Genomic DNA, 16,224 nt, shown 5'->3' on the forward strand with positions numbered 1-16,224 from the left:
AAGGATGACTGCTTCACAACGTTACCCACGCGTTTAACCTCATGTGACTCAAGTCAGGTGACTCACTTCGTGTGATTTATGTCACATTGTTAAGGGTCCGGTACGCCTGTCCCTTCAACTTATGTGGTTTTGGGACAACTGACAAGGGACCTCTTTTGTCGTGTAGGTATGAGGACATGTTGCAGCATTGGTTGTGTTTCCTCGACATCTACTGTTGCTACCTCTTTAGACAAAGCCGAGGTTACAGCATCTTTAAAAGGGATGCTCCTGCGGGCCCCTGTGGCTTACGGCCATACCACCATCTTTAAAAGGGAAGTCGGTGTGTACATATGCAAAAACAATGTCGGACACCGTAGTTTTCTCTGGACCCCTGCCAAATCTGACCAGTGATGACATGTATAGCCGCATGTCGTCATTCCGCCGCTGGTTGTCGAGGTGGTGTCCAGCAAACGATGTGGGCTTTGTAGATCATTGGCAGACTTTCTGGGGAAGACCTGGTCTGATTCGGAGAGACGGCATCCATCCCACTTGGGAAGGAGCAGCTCTCATTTCTAGAAATCTGGCCATATTTATTAGTCATTATTTATTACTCAGCCTGAAGAAAGAAACTACACGCAGGTTTTCAAACAGACTGCAACTTTATTTATATAACTTCTTTAAAGAGCAAAACAACTAGAACAGATTTACAGAGTGAAAACAAGACCATGAGGACGTTTCCTGCTGGACGACACTGCAGTTCCAGGCAGTTATCTTGGCTCTCACTTCTTCTTGAACCTGCGGACAGAACAGAGTGTCGGCCATCTTAACTCTGTTTCAAGTCTATGTGGGACGCCCAGAGAGAGAGACGGTAACGCCTTACCTGGAGCTGCCGGGACGCTTCCTGTCCAAACCAAGACGCTTCCTGTCTGTGAAGGACGGTCTGTAACGAGACAGACAGGTAAGACGAGACAGACAGGTGAGACAGACAGACAGACGTACAGAGAGACAGACAGACAGGTGTACAGAGAGACAGACAGACGAGACAGACGAGACAGAGAGACAGACAGACGAGACAGATAGGTGAGACAGACAGATGAGACAGACAGACAGGTGAGACAGAGAGACAGACAGGTGAGACAGACAGATGAGACAGACAGACAGGTGAGACAGAGAGACAGACAGGTGAGACAGACAGATGAGACAGACAGACAGGTGAGACAGAGAGACAGACAGGTGAGACAGACAGATGAGACAGACAGACAGGTGAGACAGAGAGACAGACAGGTGAGACAGAGAGACAGACAGACAGGTGAGACAGAGAGACAGACAGGTGAGACGGACTCACCCAGCTCTGTAGTGCTTCAGAGCCTTGCTGCTCGTGTTGGTCAGCTCTTTGTCAAACACAGACTTCTTGCCTCCTTTCGCTCGTTTCTGATTGGCTGCTGCACAGACAGAGTTCCCGTTAGCCTAGCTGTTAGCAGTGTAGCGTCTCTGTGCATTTGTCAGTGCTGGTGAACTTTACCTGTGCTCGGCGTCTCGTCCTCCACCATAGCTCTCGCTCTCTTCGGTCGTCTCTCTCTCTTGGCCGCCCGCTCGGCGAACATCTGAGCCTTGAGGATCTCGAACTGAGCGCGCTCCTCGGGCTGACGGACAGACAAAAATATCATCTCACTCTTCAGAGTCCAGCAGCTGAACTTTAGTTTTAAGTCGTCGTGAAACTGAAGGGTTGTGATGAAACGTGAGGTTTCATCCAGCTTTTTTAAAGTTCTCTGTTCTAACTCACTAATTCGTCTCGTACAACCTGTTTTCACCACGGTGTTGAAGGACTAGTTCAACAGCAGCCAGGTGTTCATGAGGCAGGTGAGTCTAACTCCTGAAGTCTACAGACGATACCAATCAGGACGGTTCAAAGGGCCGACAGGTGATCCTTCACACACGCCCACTTCACTACTTCCCCGTCCTGAACACTGGGGCTGCTGTGGAATCCTTCAGCTTACTGCCAGGACCCAACATGGGTGACCAACATCAACTCCATCATCAAGCTGGCCAGAGGATGAACTTCCTGCTCAGCTCAGGAAGTACAACAAGCAGAAAGCCGGACTGCAGAAAGAGTCAGCGACTCCAGAACAGATGAACGGGACGGTCCCTGTGGAGACGCCGGTGGTTCGTGGAGGAGCTGCTACTCTCTTAATGTCACGAGACTTCAGCTTCCTGTTAAAAACAGAGGGGGTCACCGGAGTCCCAGGTAGGGATCCTTTCCACGATGCCGTCAGACTCCCGGTCTAACAGTCTGAGCTGAAGGAATATGTGGCAGAGGCCGGCTGAAGCATCAAAACTCTTTGTACCTACGAGTCATTTCAACACCAACATGTGAGAAAAAGATCCTTTAACTTGATGTTCATCTCAGAGAAACGGTGATGCAGAAGGAGGATTTTGTCCTCCATCAGAAACATCTTCTGATCTGTTAATGTGTGAACAGGACCAACCCGATTCAGTGTTGCTTTAACACCTTTAGACGTTTCTATAGAGTTTTCCTCTCTTTAGTTCCTCACGTGCTGAACTAACCGCTGCCTCCAACAAACTTCAGACAGACATTTAGGGAGGGAACGCAGAGCGCTGACTGATGGATCACTTCTTACCGTCAGCTCCTTCTTCCCGCCGTCCTTCAGGAACTTCTCTCTCCTCTTCTTTCCTCTCAGAGCGAGATCGAACTCCTGCAGAGCCTTCGACGCTGATGGAGATGAGGACGAGTCAGAATACTGGAGTCTGGAGTACTCGCAGTAGTACTAGCGTGTTTATTAATACTCACCACGGCTCTGTTTCCGCTCTTGTTGAGTCTGAAACCAGACTCTCTGTGATTGACAGGAGGAGGCGGAGCTATCGAGACGCTTCTGAGCCACACTCAACTGCACACACAAACAGAAAGACACACATTAAATATCCTGCTTTAAACAGTTACAACAGCTCCACATCTCTCAGCTCGTGTTAGAAACATGATTGGAGTCTTCACCACAATGCATTTTACAGTGTGATCTTAGCAGTAGTGAGGAGCCGACTGTAGTTAAGGTGCGTATTTACACCAGAAGCCCGTCTCCAGGACTTTACAGAGGATTACAGGAGGTTCAACAGTGGAGTACTGAACCCAGAATCCAGGAGCGGATTCCAGTCCAAGTCAATTACCTTCTCACATTGAAGTACTAACTGTAGTATTTATTATGTGGACAAGTATTAAAATGTGAAAGGTATGAGGCTTTGAACTGAAGATGGCGCAGGAGTGGTACTGTAGTAAAATCTTATTATTGGCAGACCGTTTTAATTCTAACCTACTTTATTCTCCACCTTATTTAAGTGTCACTCGCTGACTGAATCGGCGTCTACAACGAAACATGGGGATGGACGATGTCATCGGGTGCGCGGGCGGGGGGGCAGCACTCATCTTATGTGGATGAGTTCTCACACAGACTTCACTCGGTAAAACAAATTGGTGGACTATTAACTTACGTGGATATTTTAGGCACGGACCAGCGGTGAACACACAGATGTTGCTTTCACTTGTTCGATAGGCTGCGTCTTTGATAAGCCGACTCACCTGCTGCCGTGATAACGCATCGCGGGTGGAAATATACGGAAAAAGACGAGTTCTCAGTCTTTTAGGTGAAAATAGAGCAGACTGGGGGAGAGAGGCGGAGAGAGGCGGAGAGAGGCGGGGCAAGCCGGGGTGTTTACCTGGGGTGCAGGTGTGCGTGAGTGTGGAGAAGAGAACTCCGAGGCAGCTTAAAAACAATGAGAAGAATGTTCGTGGTCGTTAAAAGCTGCTTTCACAGGGTGCTAGAATGAGAACATATGACACTTCTTTTGCTGGGGGGGCGGGGTTTTACAATCACGATGCCGGCTTAACGTCGGCCCGACCTCCTCAGACCAAACGTCTCTCTGCTGCGAACGAGTCAGCCTGCGTTTCCTTCCTTCTCGCTCCCTCCCTGCGTGTCCGCTCCGGTGACTTTGTCCATCAGCAGCAGGCTACGTTGTATGAAGTCGCTGCACTTTTCCTCCCGCGGTTCCGTTCAGCCTCGTGCAGACTCCACGACTTTCAGCGTCAGCCGACCACGGTGCCGTTCACACTACACGACTTGCCGTCTTGTGACGGGAGTCTTGAAGTCGTCGTGGTGTTCACGCTACGTGACTGATCGATGACGGGGGGTCACGCGCTACAGGAGCTGACAGCGGCTGACAGCGGTCTCCAAACCACGTTCGGTCAAGAAAACACACCTGAAATGTGAAACAGGAAATGACGCGACCCTACACAGGAAACAGCTGTTTGTTATTCTAAAGACAATGACTCTGGGTGAAAGGATGGATCAGCACACGCAGGTAGCAGCAGTCTGAGCTACAGAGAGAGCTGCCTGCTCTCATTGGCTGGATGTGGATGTCGAGTCAGCAGACTCTTCCAGATATTTGGCGTGCTGGATATCTGGCTGGCATCTGTGATGTGTCAGAAATGAGCCGGGGAGCCATTTTAATGCGTCGTTGAGTAGTTCACGCCTAAAGACTGGCCGTCGATTGACGAGCGCCAAATCGAGCTAAAAATTGTGTAGTGTGAACTAGGCTTTCGCAGCGGCGGCAGCAGCGGCGCATGTCGAGAAGGCGTGCTGTCGACGTAGCCTTTCAAAATAAAACCGACGTGGTAGCTAAAGAATAACATCTGACTGCTGTGCTGCTGTCGCTTTACCTCATCAGTGCTTGTAAATTATCCAGCGTGTCGCGACTTGTAACGACTCGGTGTTTTCTCTGCAAAAAATGTGTCTAATCTACCTGGGCGGCCGTTAGTCCGCCTGGGCCGCCGCCGTTAGTCCGCCTGGGCGGTCCGCTGAAGCAAAGCGTTTGGACTGAACTGTTGATTTTCTTATTATAAGCCAGGTCTTCAGCGGGGTAGACCGGCACTTGGTCTGCCTCCATGTTGTTTAATTTTGCAAGCTAGAGAGGCAGAGGGTGGGGCGGGGCTTCACGGTGAGGGAGAGAGACGAGCAAACGCTGGCAGGACTTTATGGAAACATTAATCAGAGTCTATCGGTAGAAATGGTATCGTCTACTCGTTGTACCGATATACCGGCCAGCCCCAGTCAGCAGTGGTCAGAGACTTTACAGGGACAAAGAGGACTCCAACACCAGAGACATGTGTCCTGGAACAAGAACCAATACAGACTGCAAAAGGCAAAGAAGCAGTGCTGAGATAATGTCTGCATCTCCTCCTGCGTGAACTAAACACCTTCTAGAAGAAGAACTTCCTGTCGGGGGCAGGGACGCAACCATTACAGATTTTGTTGGTACGATTACAGTCTGAGGAATAATCACAGTTTCACCATTTTCACAATGATTATGCATTCAGTAATTTCACAACACTAGTTGATTTTTAATATTTAATTACATTAACAATTACATTTTTATGATATGTAAGTATTGTTAATGTAAGAGGAATAATAACTTCATTCGGCCAGTTATTAATAACTGAAATGCAGGTGATTGGTAGTCCTGGACGTCTATAAGCTCCTGATTAGTGTTTTACACCCGGAAACGTTTTCTGGAAACATGAAGTTAATGTTCAGTGACTGAAGGGCTGCAGAGGACGACGTTCTTCCATAAAGGCGCTTTCAGAAAAGAAGCTATTTGAGTTCAGCACAAAGTTCAACTACCTTGACTGTGGCGTGCATGCGAGCTCACCATGCGGTGCGCGACGCAGCAACAAACCGTCGTGGCGCGCTGAAATGAAATGAAAATAAGGGGCAGGTTTTTGAACAGGTGATCTGTAACCGCATCATCGCTACATCTCAGGTCTCTGGAGGTACAAAAGGCCCAGGACCCATATCCAGGTCAGATGTGTGCTGATCCTTCAAAAGCATTAATCCACACCAGGAACCTGGACCTGATGGCCTCCCTGGCCGAGCTCAGAGTACACATCAACTGATCCGGTCTGTCGTTCACCAAAAAGACCAGGGCCCTCTGCCTCAACTTCAGCTGGTTGTTGTTCTACACTGTTAGAGCAGTATTAAACTGTGGGTAACCATGGAGAGGGGCTCAGGTGTTCAGGTGTACCTTAGCCTCAGACGCAGCCAGCTCTCTCTCCTCTCTCTCCAGCCTCATCACAGCTTCAACGTCTTTCTCCAGTTTAGAGATCAGATCTCTGAACTTCAGGATGACATCTGGGGAGAAACAGAGTGTTACGTCACAACGCGCCCGTAGAGAGGTTCTGTTCACTTCAGCGTAGCCACGCTCCCGTCAATCAGAAGTGACCTCTCGCCACTTCTCATATAGAGCAGGGCTAGTCCGTACTGTGAGTATCATTTACAGGGACCCAACAGTTTCCCCCATGAGCCACACATGAAAGACTCCCTTTAACGGGTAGAAACCTGGAGCAGAACCTGAACTCGGGGGGGCGGCCATCTGCATCGGCCCATCGGGTTGAGAGAGAGGGGAGAGGAAAGAGGACACAGTAGCACAGTCCAGGAGCTTTGGTAGTGGACAAAAATACAAAAATCATCCAAACAATAACCGGAATAATAATAATAATAATAACCCAGGTTCTCTGAACTACCCACCCGCTCTGCAAATGGAAATGCTCCGTATTTGTATAGCGCCTTTCGAGTCTTTGCGACCACTCAAAGCACTTTTACACAATCATTCACTGGTGGAACAGCCGCCAGGGGCAATTCAAAGGACACTTCGACATGTAGCCGGGGATTGAACCGACGACCTTCCGATTAACAGGCAACCAACTGAATACAGAGCACTCACTCAGACCACCCGTCTCTCTCAGGTGTGCATACCTGGGGGCAGAACTCGAGCCTTCACGCTGCTCTTGGCAGACTTCACCACCTCTTTCAGCATCTTCCTCTCAGACTCTCCGACCAGAGACACCGAACGTCCTGAGCGCCCGGCTCTCGCCGTCCGGCCGACACGATGAACATAGTGCTTCACTGTGGACGGCATGGTGAAGTTTATCACCTGAGAGACGGGCAGAGAGAGAGATGGGCTGTAGCAGCTGTGGTGAGGTAGCTCTGGTCAGGGAAACCTCCTGACTGAGAGACAGAAAACCACACACCTGGCTGTTCACCAAGTATTGTGGTGAAGTAAATACTGAATTTATTCAATTAATAACAGAGTCCCAAACAGCCACCGGCCCCGTTTCAGTGAAGTAAAAGCTCAGGCTGTTACAAAGTTTTACAGTAAGCTCCATTTAGTTTTATCAATCTCAGATACGGAGGAGCCTTCCTTCAGTAAAAGAACACTAATGCTAGCTATCCTGAAGGATGGTAACACTTTAGGGCCAAATTAGCTGTGGTTCAGTGACTGTCTTGTTAACATTTCAAATAGACATAAATACCCCTAATGTTTCCTGCCTTAGAGACACTGGAACATTTGGAATATTTATGAATGACATTAGGTTTCCCTAATGTAATTCATAAATATTCCCCCAAAACTACTCGCAAAATGAGCATGTTACAGATAAGTGGTGTCCTCAATGACTCGCCACAATAAAATATTTTTCCCTTTCTCCGTTACTCATTGACATTTTACCTCTGAAGGTACCACCTCCTGATGGAGCTACAGAGAGGATACATTCCTACATTGGCCGACGAGACCATGGACAGGGCCAGCTATGAAATCTGTTTTAATTTGCCAGATTCCATTTAATAACCCGACACTAACTCTACAGTTACTTAATTGTAGTCCCGAGGCAACTACTAAGGAAGTAACTCACCGTTTTGACTCCGTCAATGTCCAACCCTCTGGCTGCTACATCTGTCGCCACCAAGATATCAATCTGTTCATCTTTAAAACGCCTGGAGAACCAAAACAATGAGGTAAACAAGTAGAACAAAGACAATACATACTTCAAATTATCAGGGGCAGTTTGATTTTCTACCGGAGGTTCTCCAGCCTCTGGTTCTGTGTGTACCTGAGGTTCTCCAGTCTCTGGTTCAGTATGTGTGTGTGTATATGAGGTTCTCCAGTCTCTGGTTCTGTGTGTGTGTGTTTGTGTACCTGAGGTTCTCCAGTCTCTGGTTCTGTGTGTGTGTGTGTTTGTGTGTACCTGAGGTTCTCCAGCCTCTGGTTCAGTATGTGTGTGTGTATATGAGGTTCTCCAGTCTCTGGTTCTGTGTGTGTGTGTTTGTGTACCTGAGGTTCTCCGGCCTCTGGTTCAGTATGTGTGTGTGTATATGAGGTTCTCCAGTCTCTGGTTCTGTGTGTGTGTGTTTGTGTACCTGAGGTTCTCCAGCCTCTGGTTCAGTATGTGTGTGTATATGAGATTCTCCAGTCTCTGGTTCTGTGTGTGTGTGTTTGTGTACCTGAGGTTCTCCAGCCTCTGGTTCAGTATGTGTGTGTGTATATGAGGTTCTCCAGTCTCTGGTTCTGTGTGTGTGTTTGTGTACCTGAGGTTCTCCGGCCTCTGGTTCAGTATGTGTGTGTGTATATGAGGTTCTCCAGTCTCTGGTTCTGTGTGTGTGTGTGTTTGTGTACCTGAGGTTCTCCAGTCTCTGGTTCAGTATGTGTGTGTGTATATGAGGTTCTCCAGTCTCTGGTTCTGTGTGTGTGTGTGTGTGTGTACATGAGGTTCTCCAGTCTCTGGTTCTGTGTGTGTGTTTGTGTACCTGAGGTTCTCCAGCCTCTGGTTCAGTATGTGTGTGTGTATATGAGGTTCTCCAGTCTCTGGTTCTGTGTGTGTGTGTTTGTGTACCTGAGGTTCTCCAGTCTCTGGTTCAGTATGTGTGTGTGTATATGAGATTCTCCAGTCTCTGGTTCAGTATGTGTGTGTGTATATGAGATTCTCCAGTCTCTGGTTCTGTGTGTGTGTGTTTGTGTACCTGAGGTTCTCCAGCCTCTGGTTCAGTATGTGTGTGTATATATGAGGTTCTCCAGTCTCTGGTTCTGTGTGTGTGTGTGTTTGTGTACCTGAGGTTCTCCAGTCTCTGGTTCAGTATGTGTGTGTGTACATGAGATTCTCCAGTCTCTGGTTCTGTGTGTGTGTGTTTGTGTATCTGAGGTTCTCCAGCCTCTGGTTCTGTGTGTACCTGAGGTTCTCCAGCCTCTGGTTCAGTATGTGTGTGTGTATATGAGATTCTCCAGTCTCTGGTTCTGTGTGTGTGTGTTTGTGTACCTGAGGTTCTCCGGCCTCTGGTTCAGTATGTGTGTGTGTATATGAAGTTCTCCAGTCTCTGGTTCTGTGTGTGTGTTTGTGTACCTGAGGTTCTCCAGCCTCTGGTTCAGTATGTGTGTGTGTATATGAGATTCTCCAGTCTCTGGTTCTGTGTGTGTGTGTTTGTGTACCTGAGGTTCTCCGGCCTCTGGTTCAGTATGTGTGTCTGTATATGAGGTTCTCCAGTCTCTGGTTCTGTGTGTGTGTGTGTGTTTGTGTACCTGAGGTTCTCCAGTCTCTGGTTCAGTATGTGTGTGTATATGAGATTCTCCAGTCTCTGGTTCTGTGTGTTTGTGTACCTGAGGTTCTCCAGTCTCTGGTTCTGTGTGTACATGAGATTCTCCAGTCTCTGGTTCAGTATGTGTTTGTGTATCTGAGGTTCTCCAGCCTCTGGTTCTGTGTGTACCTGAGGTTCTCCAGCCTCTGGTTCAGTATGTGTGTGTGTATATGAGATTCTCCAGTCTCTGGGTCTGTGTGTGTGTTTGTGTACCTGAGGTTCTCCGGCCTCTGGTTCAGTATGTGTGTGTATATGAAGTTCTCCAGTCTCTGGTTCTGTGTGTGTGTGTTTGTGTACCTGAGGTTCTCCAGCCTCTGGTTCAGTATGTGTGTGTATATGAGGTTCTCCAGTCTCTGGTTCTGTGTGTGTGTGTTTGTGTACCTGAGGTTCTCCGGCCTCTGGTTCAGTATGTGTGTGTGTATATGAGGTTCTCCAGTCTCTGGTTCTGTGTGTTTGTGTACCTGAGGTTCTCCAGTCTCTGGTTCTGTGTGTACCTGAGATTCTCCAGTCTCTGGTTCAGTATGTGTGTGTGTATATGAGATTCTCCAGTCTCTGGTTCTGTGTGTGTGTGTTTGTGTATCTGAGGTTCTCCAGCCTCTGGTTCTGTGTGTACCTGAGGTTCTCCAGCCTCTGGTTCAGTATGTGTGTGTGTATATGAGATTCTCCAGTCTCTGGTTCTGTGTGTGTGTGTTTGTGTACCTGAGGTTCTCCAGCCTCTGGTTCAGTATGTGTGTGTGTATATGAGATTCTCCAGTCTCTGGTTCTGTGTGTGTGTGTTTGTGTACCTGAGGTTCTCCGGCCTCTGGTTCAGTATGTGTGTGTGTATATGAGGTTCTCCAGTCTCTGGTTCTGTGTGTGTGTGTTTGTGTACCTGAGGTTCTCCAGCCTCTGGTTCAGTATGTGTGTGTGTATATGAGATTCTCCAGTCTCTGGTTCTGTGTGTTTGTGTACCTGAGGTTCTCCGGCCTCTGGTTCTGTGTGTACATGAGATTCTCCAGTCTCTGGTTCAGTATGTGTGTGTGTATATGAGGTTCTCCAGTCTCTGGTTCTGTGTGTTTGTGTACCTGAGGTTCTCCATTCTCTGGTTCTGTGTGTACATGAGATTCTCCAGTCTCTGGTTCAGTATGTGTGTGTGTATATGAGGTTCTCCAGTCTCTGGTTCTGTGTGTTTGTGTACCTGAGGTTCTCCATTCTCTGGTTCAGTATGTGTGTGTGTATATGAGATTCTCCAGTCTCTGGTTCAGTATGTGTGTGTGTATATGAGATTCTCCAGTCTCTGGTTCTGTGTGTACCTGAGGTTCTCCAGTCTCTGGTTCAGTATGTGTGTGTGTATATGAGATTCTCCAGTCTCTGGTTCTGTGTGTGTGTGTGTTTGTGTACCTGAGGTTCTCCGGCCTCTGGTTCAGTATGTGTGTCTGTATATGAGGTTCTCCAGTCTCTGGTTCTGTGTGTGTGTGTGTTTGTGTACCTGAGGTTCTCCAGTCTCTGGTTCAGTATGTGTGTGTGTATATGAGATTCTCCAGTCTCTGGTTCTGTGTGTTTGTGTACCTGAGGTTCTCCAGTCTCTGGTTCTGTGTGTACATGAGATTCTCCAGTCTCTGGTTCAGTATGTGTGTGTGTATATGAGATTCTCCAGTCTCTGGTTCTGTGTGTTTGTGTACCTGAGGTTCTCCATTCTCTGGTTCTGTGTGTACATGAGATTCTCCAGTCTCTGGTTCAGTATGTGTGTGTGTATATGAGATTCTCCAGTCTCTGGTTCTGTGTGTTTGTGTACCTGAGGTTCTCCATTCTCTGGTTCTGTGTGTACATGAGATTCTCCAGTCTCTGGTTCAGTATGTGTGTGTGTATATGAGATTCTCCAGTCTCTGGTTCAGTATGTGTGTGTGTATATGAGATTCTCCAGTCTCTGGTTCTGTGTGTTTGTGTACCTGAGGTTCTCCAGCCTCTGGTTCTGGCTCAGTTCTCCGTGCAGTTCTCCAACCTTCAGTCCCATCAGTCCCAGTAAGATGTGCAGTCTGTGAGCCTGCTTCCTGGTCTGAGTGAAACACATTACGTGATCCTGGAACGTCCGAGTAAGCAGAGCTGAAACAAAACACAGCAGTCACTCTTACTACTGCAGTAGAAGTAGTACCACATTTTTAGCACTGGTAAGGCAGTAGTAGTACTGCAGTATTTTCAGGACCTACCGGCCACCACAGCCTCTCTGTCTCCCTCTCTGTTTGGTCGGATTCGAACAAACTCTTGTCGGAGAAACGGAGCCACATCAGTGTTGCTGTTAACAAAGATTCTGATTGGCTGCTTCAACGAGACTGCGGCCAGGTCCTTTACCTGGAGACAGACATGAAACACAGTGAAACACCTGGATAAAGAGGTCACATGATCCAGTGAAACACAGGTATGAATAAGTACCTCCTCCGTCATGGTGGCGGAGAACAACATGGTCTGTCTGTTGTAGGAACACAGCCGGATGATCTCTTTCATCTGCTCCTCAAAGTACTCGTCCAACATCCTGAGAACCAAACAGACACAAAATGGACCCCAACAGGTGAGTCTTTGCTTGCCGGCTGTGTTTATTGGTAGTTTGTACTTTTCCTGTGACGCCTCCTCGACGACAGGTGTTTACCTGTCAGCCTCGTCCAGGATCAGGATCTCGATGTGAGTCAGCTCAAAGCTCGGCGTGTTGTGAAGGTGATCGATGAGTCGACCAGGTGTAGCTATCAGAATGTCTGGCCCCGCCCTCAGTGCCACCTCCTGAGACTTCAGGTCCAACCCACCTGGACACACAAAACAGGTCACCCAAGGACCAGACTGGGTCCAGAGCCCGACGACTGGGTCCAGAGCCCATACTCTATATTTTTACATACACATACACAAAAAATGAAGTCTGAGTCAGTCAGTTAACAGTCATACCAACAGCCAGGCAGGTGGTGATGGAGGTGAACTGGGCGAGCTGACGGGCCACAGAGTGAACCTGGATCCCCAACTCCCTGGTAGGAACCAGAACCAAGACCCGGGTCACCTGGGACGTCCTGGGCTTATAAACCAAACGCTCCAACACAGGCAACATGAAGGCTGCAGTCTTTCCTGAAAGGAATGATTTAATTAATCTGGTTGGATCTAATATTTTAGATTGGTCCCAGTATGTCAGCGTTACCTGTCCCAGTATAACAGTGTTACCTGTCCCAGTATAATTGTGTTACCTGTCCCAGTAGCAGCGCAGGCACACAGGTCTCTCCCCAGCAGGCCCACAGGAACACAGGCCTTCTGGATGGGAGTCGGCAGCTTGAAGCCCAGAGCTGTGACGGCCTGCAGGGACACAACAGGAGGTTACAAACAAAACAAGGCTCCATGCTGGATCTGGGTTGGGAGGGGGGCCCTCTATGGAGCACCTGGTGGGGTGGGGGCATATCTCAGATATGCTGTAAATTAAGTGAAGGGGAACAGTGGAGGAACGTCTCCTCTGTGGTGGGGAAGGAACCCAGTCTGGGGAGAGGAGGCGGAAAGGTACAAACCAGGTGTATTTGGTTTCTACACATAGGACTGCCTCTGGAACCAGCTCCTGGATTCTGGACAGGGGTAGAGAAACTGTAGGAGTTTCCCCAGAGAACAAGAAAGGAAGACTGTGGAAGCCTCCACCCAACAGACTGTGGAAGCCTCCTCCCAGAGGGGTCAGGGTCAGGGTTAGGGTTAGGTCACGTTACCTTCAGGATGGGTCGGGACAGGTTCATGTCATCAAAGGTCAGCTGATCGTTGTATTGAGACGCGTCTTCGTAGAATGTCTCCGGAGCCTGAAAACACACCGCTGTTACCATGGTAACCAGGTACAAACTGCCCCCCGACCTATGGCATCACCTCGTTTTCCTCACCTCCTCTTCGCCCTTCCTCTTCCTCCGGCGTCGCTCTTTGTCTCTCAGGGTGTCTGACAGGAAACAGGAAGTCAGTCTACAATAAGCCTGACACACTCAATTCCAGGAATATCTACTCTACCGTTACTATTTTACTGCTACTACTCTACTCTGCTCTACCGTTACTACTCTACAGTTACTACTGTACTCTGCTCTACCGTTACTACTCTACTCTGCTCTACCGTTACTGCTCTACCGTTACTATTTTACCGTTACTACTCTACCGTTACTATTTTACTGCTACTACTCTACTCTGCTCTACCGTTACTACTCTACTCTGCTCTACCGTTACTACTCTACCGTTACTAACTTACCGTTACTACTCTACAGTTACTATTTTACTGCTACTACTCTACTCTGCTCTACCGTTACTACTCTACTCTGCTCTACCGTTACTACTCTACAGTTACTATTTTACCGTTACTACTGTACTCTGCTCTACCGTTACTACTCTACTCTGCTCTACCGTTACTATTTTACCGTTACTATTTTACCGTTACTACTCTACCGTTACTACTCTACCGTTACTACTCTACCGTTACTACTCTACCGTTACTACTCTACCGTTACTACTCTACCGTTACTACTCTACTCTGCTCTACCGTTACTACTCTACTCTGCTCTACCGTTCCTACTCTACAGTTACTATTTTACCGTTAGTACTCTACTCTGCTCTACCGTTACTACTCTACTCTGCTCTACTGTTACTATTTTACCGTTACTACTCTACAGTTACTATTTTACCGTTACTACTCTACTCTGCTCTACCGTTACTATTTTACCGTTACTACTCTACAGTTACTATTTTACCGTTACTACTCTACTCTACCGTTACTACTCTACTCTGCTCTACTGTTACTATTTTACCGTTACTACTCTACCGTTACTACTCTGCCGTTACCGTTTATACTCTACTCCATCTACTCCGTTACTATTTACTCTACTCCATTACTACTTACTCTACTCTGCTCATTACTCTACCGTTACTATTCTACTCTTACTACTTTACCGTTACTACTCTACTCTGCTCTACCGTAACTACTCTGTCGTTACCGTTTCTACTCTACTCCATCTACTCCGTTACTATTTACTCTACTCCATCTACTCCATTACTATTTACTCTACTCCATCTACTCCATTACTACTTACTCTACTCTACCGTTACTATTCCACTCTACCGTTACTACTCCGTTAGTACTTACTCTGTTCTACTGTTTCTACTCTGCTCTACTGTTACTACTCCGTTACTACTTACTCTGCTCTACTGTTACTACTCTACTTTACTATTACTAGGCATGTAGTTTCATGTTTCATATTTATAGATCTCAGTCTTTCTCACCAACTGAACTGCAGGAATATCTTGAATATAATAAATATTTATAGATCTGTCTACCTTAAAGAGGTACTGCACACGTCAGCCTGTTATTTGAGCTGGAAACTAACTGATCCGACTGAACTGTAACGAAACATCAGTGCTGCTGTTCTGTTTTGGCACAATGTTTGGGACTTCTGATGGTCGTGGAAGTGGCGCCGGACTGCGGCCCTTCCCTGATCATGGTCCCAGGATCCACAGCAGGGCTACGTACTGAATCTGCTCCACACAAACTGATGAGGTTCTGCTGAACTAACCTGATTTGGTCAGAATCTCCTCATCAGCCGAGTCAAACTCATCTTCATCTTCTTCATCCTCCTCATCACCTCCATCAGCCTCTCCTGCAGGAGGCTTCACATCTTCCTCGTCTTCCTCCTCCTGGTTCTTCCCTGCAGAACCTTCAGCAGCATCACTCTGAGCGGATTTCTCCTGCAGATCAAAACCAAATCCCGATTAAAACACAGGACGTGGAACCGGACAAGACAGGAAGTAGAACGTTACAGTGGACTCACCTCAGCTTTCCTCTTCTTCCGGATTTTCTCTATTTTCTGATCCAGAGTAGTTGCAGTTCTCTGCAAACACAGAACACAGTTAAAAACACTGCAGGAGAATGTTACAGAACCAAAACACTCCTGGGTCATTCTGTAGTCATTTTCTTCAAACCATGTCCACATGCCATTTGAGACCAAAAAACAAGTTCTCTAAAATATGGTGAGGCCGCCATCGTTATTTTCCATTAGAAATCGTTTTCACCCCTAACATAACATCTTGGACAGGAAGCCATTTTTAGAGTTCAGTATCTTTAGACATGTAACTCCCGCCAGGGGCCGCATGCTGGTGACCAAGAAAGTGTGAACTGAGCAGAACAGCTGATGAGACTGAGACTCAGGGGTTGCATTAAACTGTATGATGGACTTGAAGCCATGAAGCCCAACAGTTGCCACCAAGAGCAGCAGCAGCACTAGCACTAGCAGCTCTGCTCAAATTCTCAGTTCTTTAAATCAGGACTAAAGACTTTGTGCTTTTATTAAATCCAGTTTGATTACATCTCTTCCATTTTCTCTGTAACTCTTCTGTTTCGCTGCTTCGTGTCGTTCAGGTGTTTCATTTAAAGCACTCTGACCTGCCTTGTTATTAAAATGTGCTGGACAAATAAAGTGGAACCTAAACCGGGCCAGGACCCGCCTGATGTGAACTAAAGCAATGACTTAACCAGCACACTGCTGCAGGTTCTACCTTGTTCTTGAGCTGTTTCATGACGTCAGCCATCACCCAGTCCTCGTCCTGGTCCAGCACGTCTCTCTCTCCAAACTCAAAGTCAGCGTTGAAATCTGCCGCCCCGCGACTCCCAAACTTCTTCTTCCTGTTCAGGACGATCGGCGTGTCCTGAAACACACACACACACCAGAATTAATGTGATGAAGTTAATTAATGTTGTTGATGCTAAATGAGTCTTCAGCTGAACACACAGACGTCACGCTCCCCCCCTTTGACGTTTTAC

The 16,224-nt window shown here is 47.6% G+C and overlaps 1 protein-coding gene across 2 annotated transcripts in view; it reads right to left on the reverse strand.

Moving 5' to 3' along the window:
• Positions 1–619: 619 nt before the first annotated feature.
• The window catches only part of ddx27 (DEAD (Asp-Glu-Ala-Asp) box polypeptide 27), a 17,341-nt gene continuing 1,736 nt past the window's right edge, over positions 620–16,224 (reverse strand). Inside the window, exons 2-21 of one of the 2 annotated variants that reach the window (XM_038696300.1) lie at positions 15,960–16,109; positions 15,236–15,295; positions 14,981–15,152; positions 13,313–13,365; positions 13,148–13,234; positions 12,647–12,752; positions 12,357–12,530; positions 12,070–12,220; positions 11,856–11,955; positions 11,633–11,774; positions 11,375–11,528; positions 7,733–7,814; positions 6,798–6,975; positions 6,067–6,173; positions 2,789–2,885; positions 2,619–2,710; positions 1,502–1,622; positions 1,325–1,418; positions 860–919; positions 620–774 (exon numbers count right to left, since the gene is read on the reverse strand). In XM_038696300.1, the coding sequence (XP_038552228.1) occupies positions 759–774; positions 860–919; positions 1,325–1,418; positions 1,502–1,622; positions 2,619–2,710; positions 2,789–2,885; positions 6,067–6,173; positions 6,798–6,975; positions 7,733–7,814; positions 11,375–11,528; positions 11,633–11,774; positions 11,856–11,955; positions 12,070–12,220; positions 12,357–12,530; positions 12,647–12,752; positions 13,148–13,234; positions 13,313–13,365; positions 14,981–15,152; positions 15,236–15,295; positions 15,960–16,109 (2,196 nt within the window). In that variant the 3' untranslated portion in view covers positions 620–758. Of the gene's footprint in view, positions 775–859; positions 920–1,324; positions 1,422–1,501; positions 1,623–2,618; positions 2,711–2,788; positions 2,886–6,066; positions 6,174–6,797; positions 6,976–7,732; positions 7,815–11,374; positions 11,529–11,632; positions 11,775–11,855; positions 11,956–12,069; positions 12,221–12,356; positions 12,531–12,646; positions 12,753–13,147; positions 13,235–13,312; positions 13,366–14,980; positions 15,153–15,235; positions 15,296–15,959; positions 16,110–16,224 lie in introns of both variants that reach the window. The other variant, XM_038696299.1, reaches the window with a different exon arrangement.

This window comes from Micropterus salmoides, unplaced genomic scaffold (assembly GCF_014851395.1).
Source record: "Micropterus salmoides isolate LMB-PRFRI ecotype aquatic unplaced genomic scaffold, ASM1485139v1 Ms_hic_scaffold_4, whole genome shotgun sequence".
NCBI lineage: Eukaryota > Metazoa > Chordata > Actinopteri > Centrarchiformes > Centrarchidae > Micropterus > Micropterus salmoides.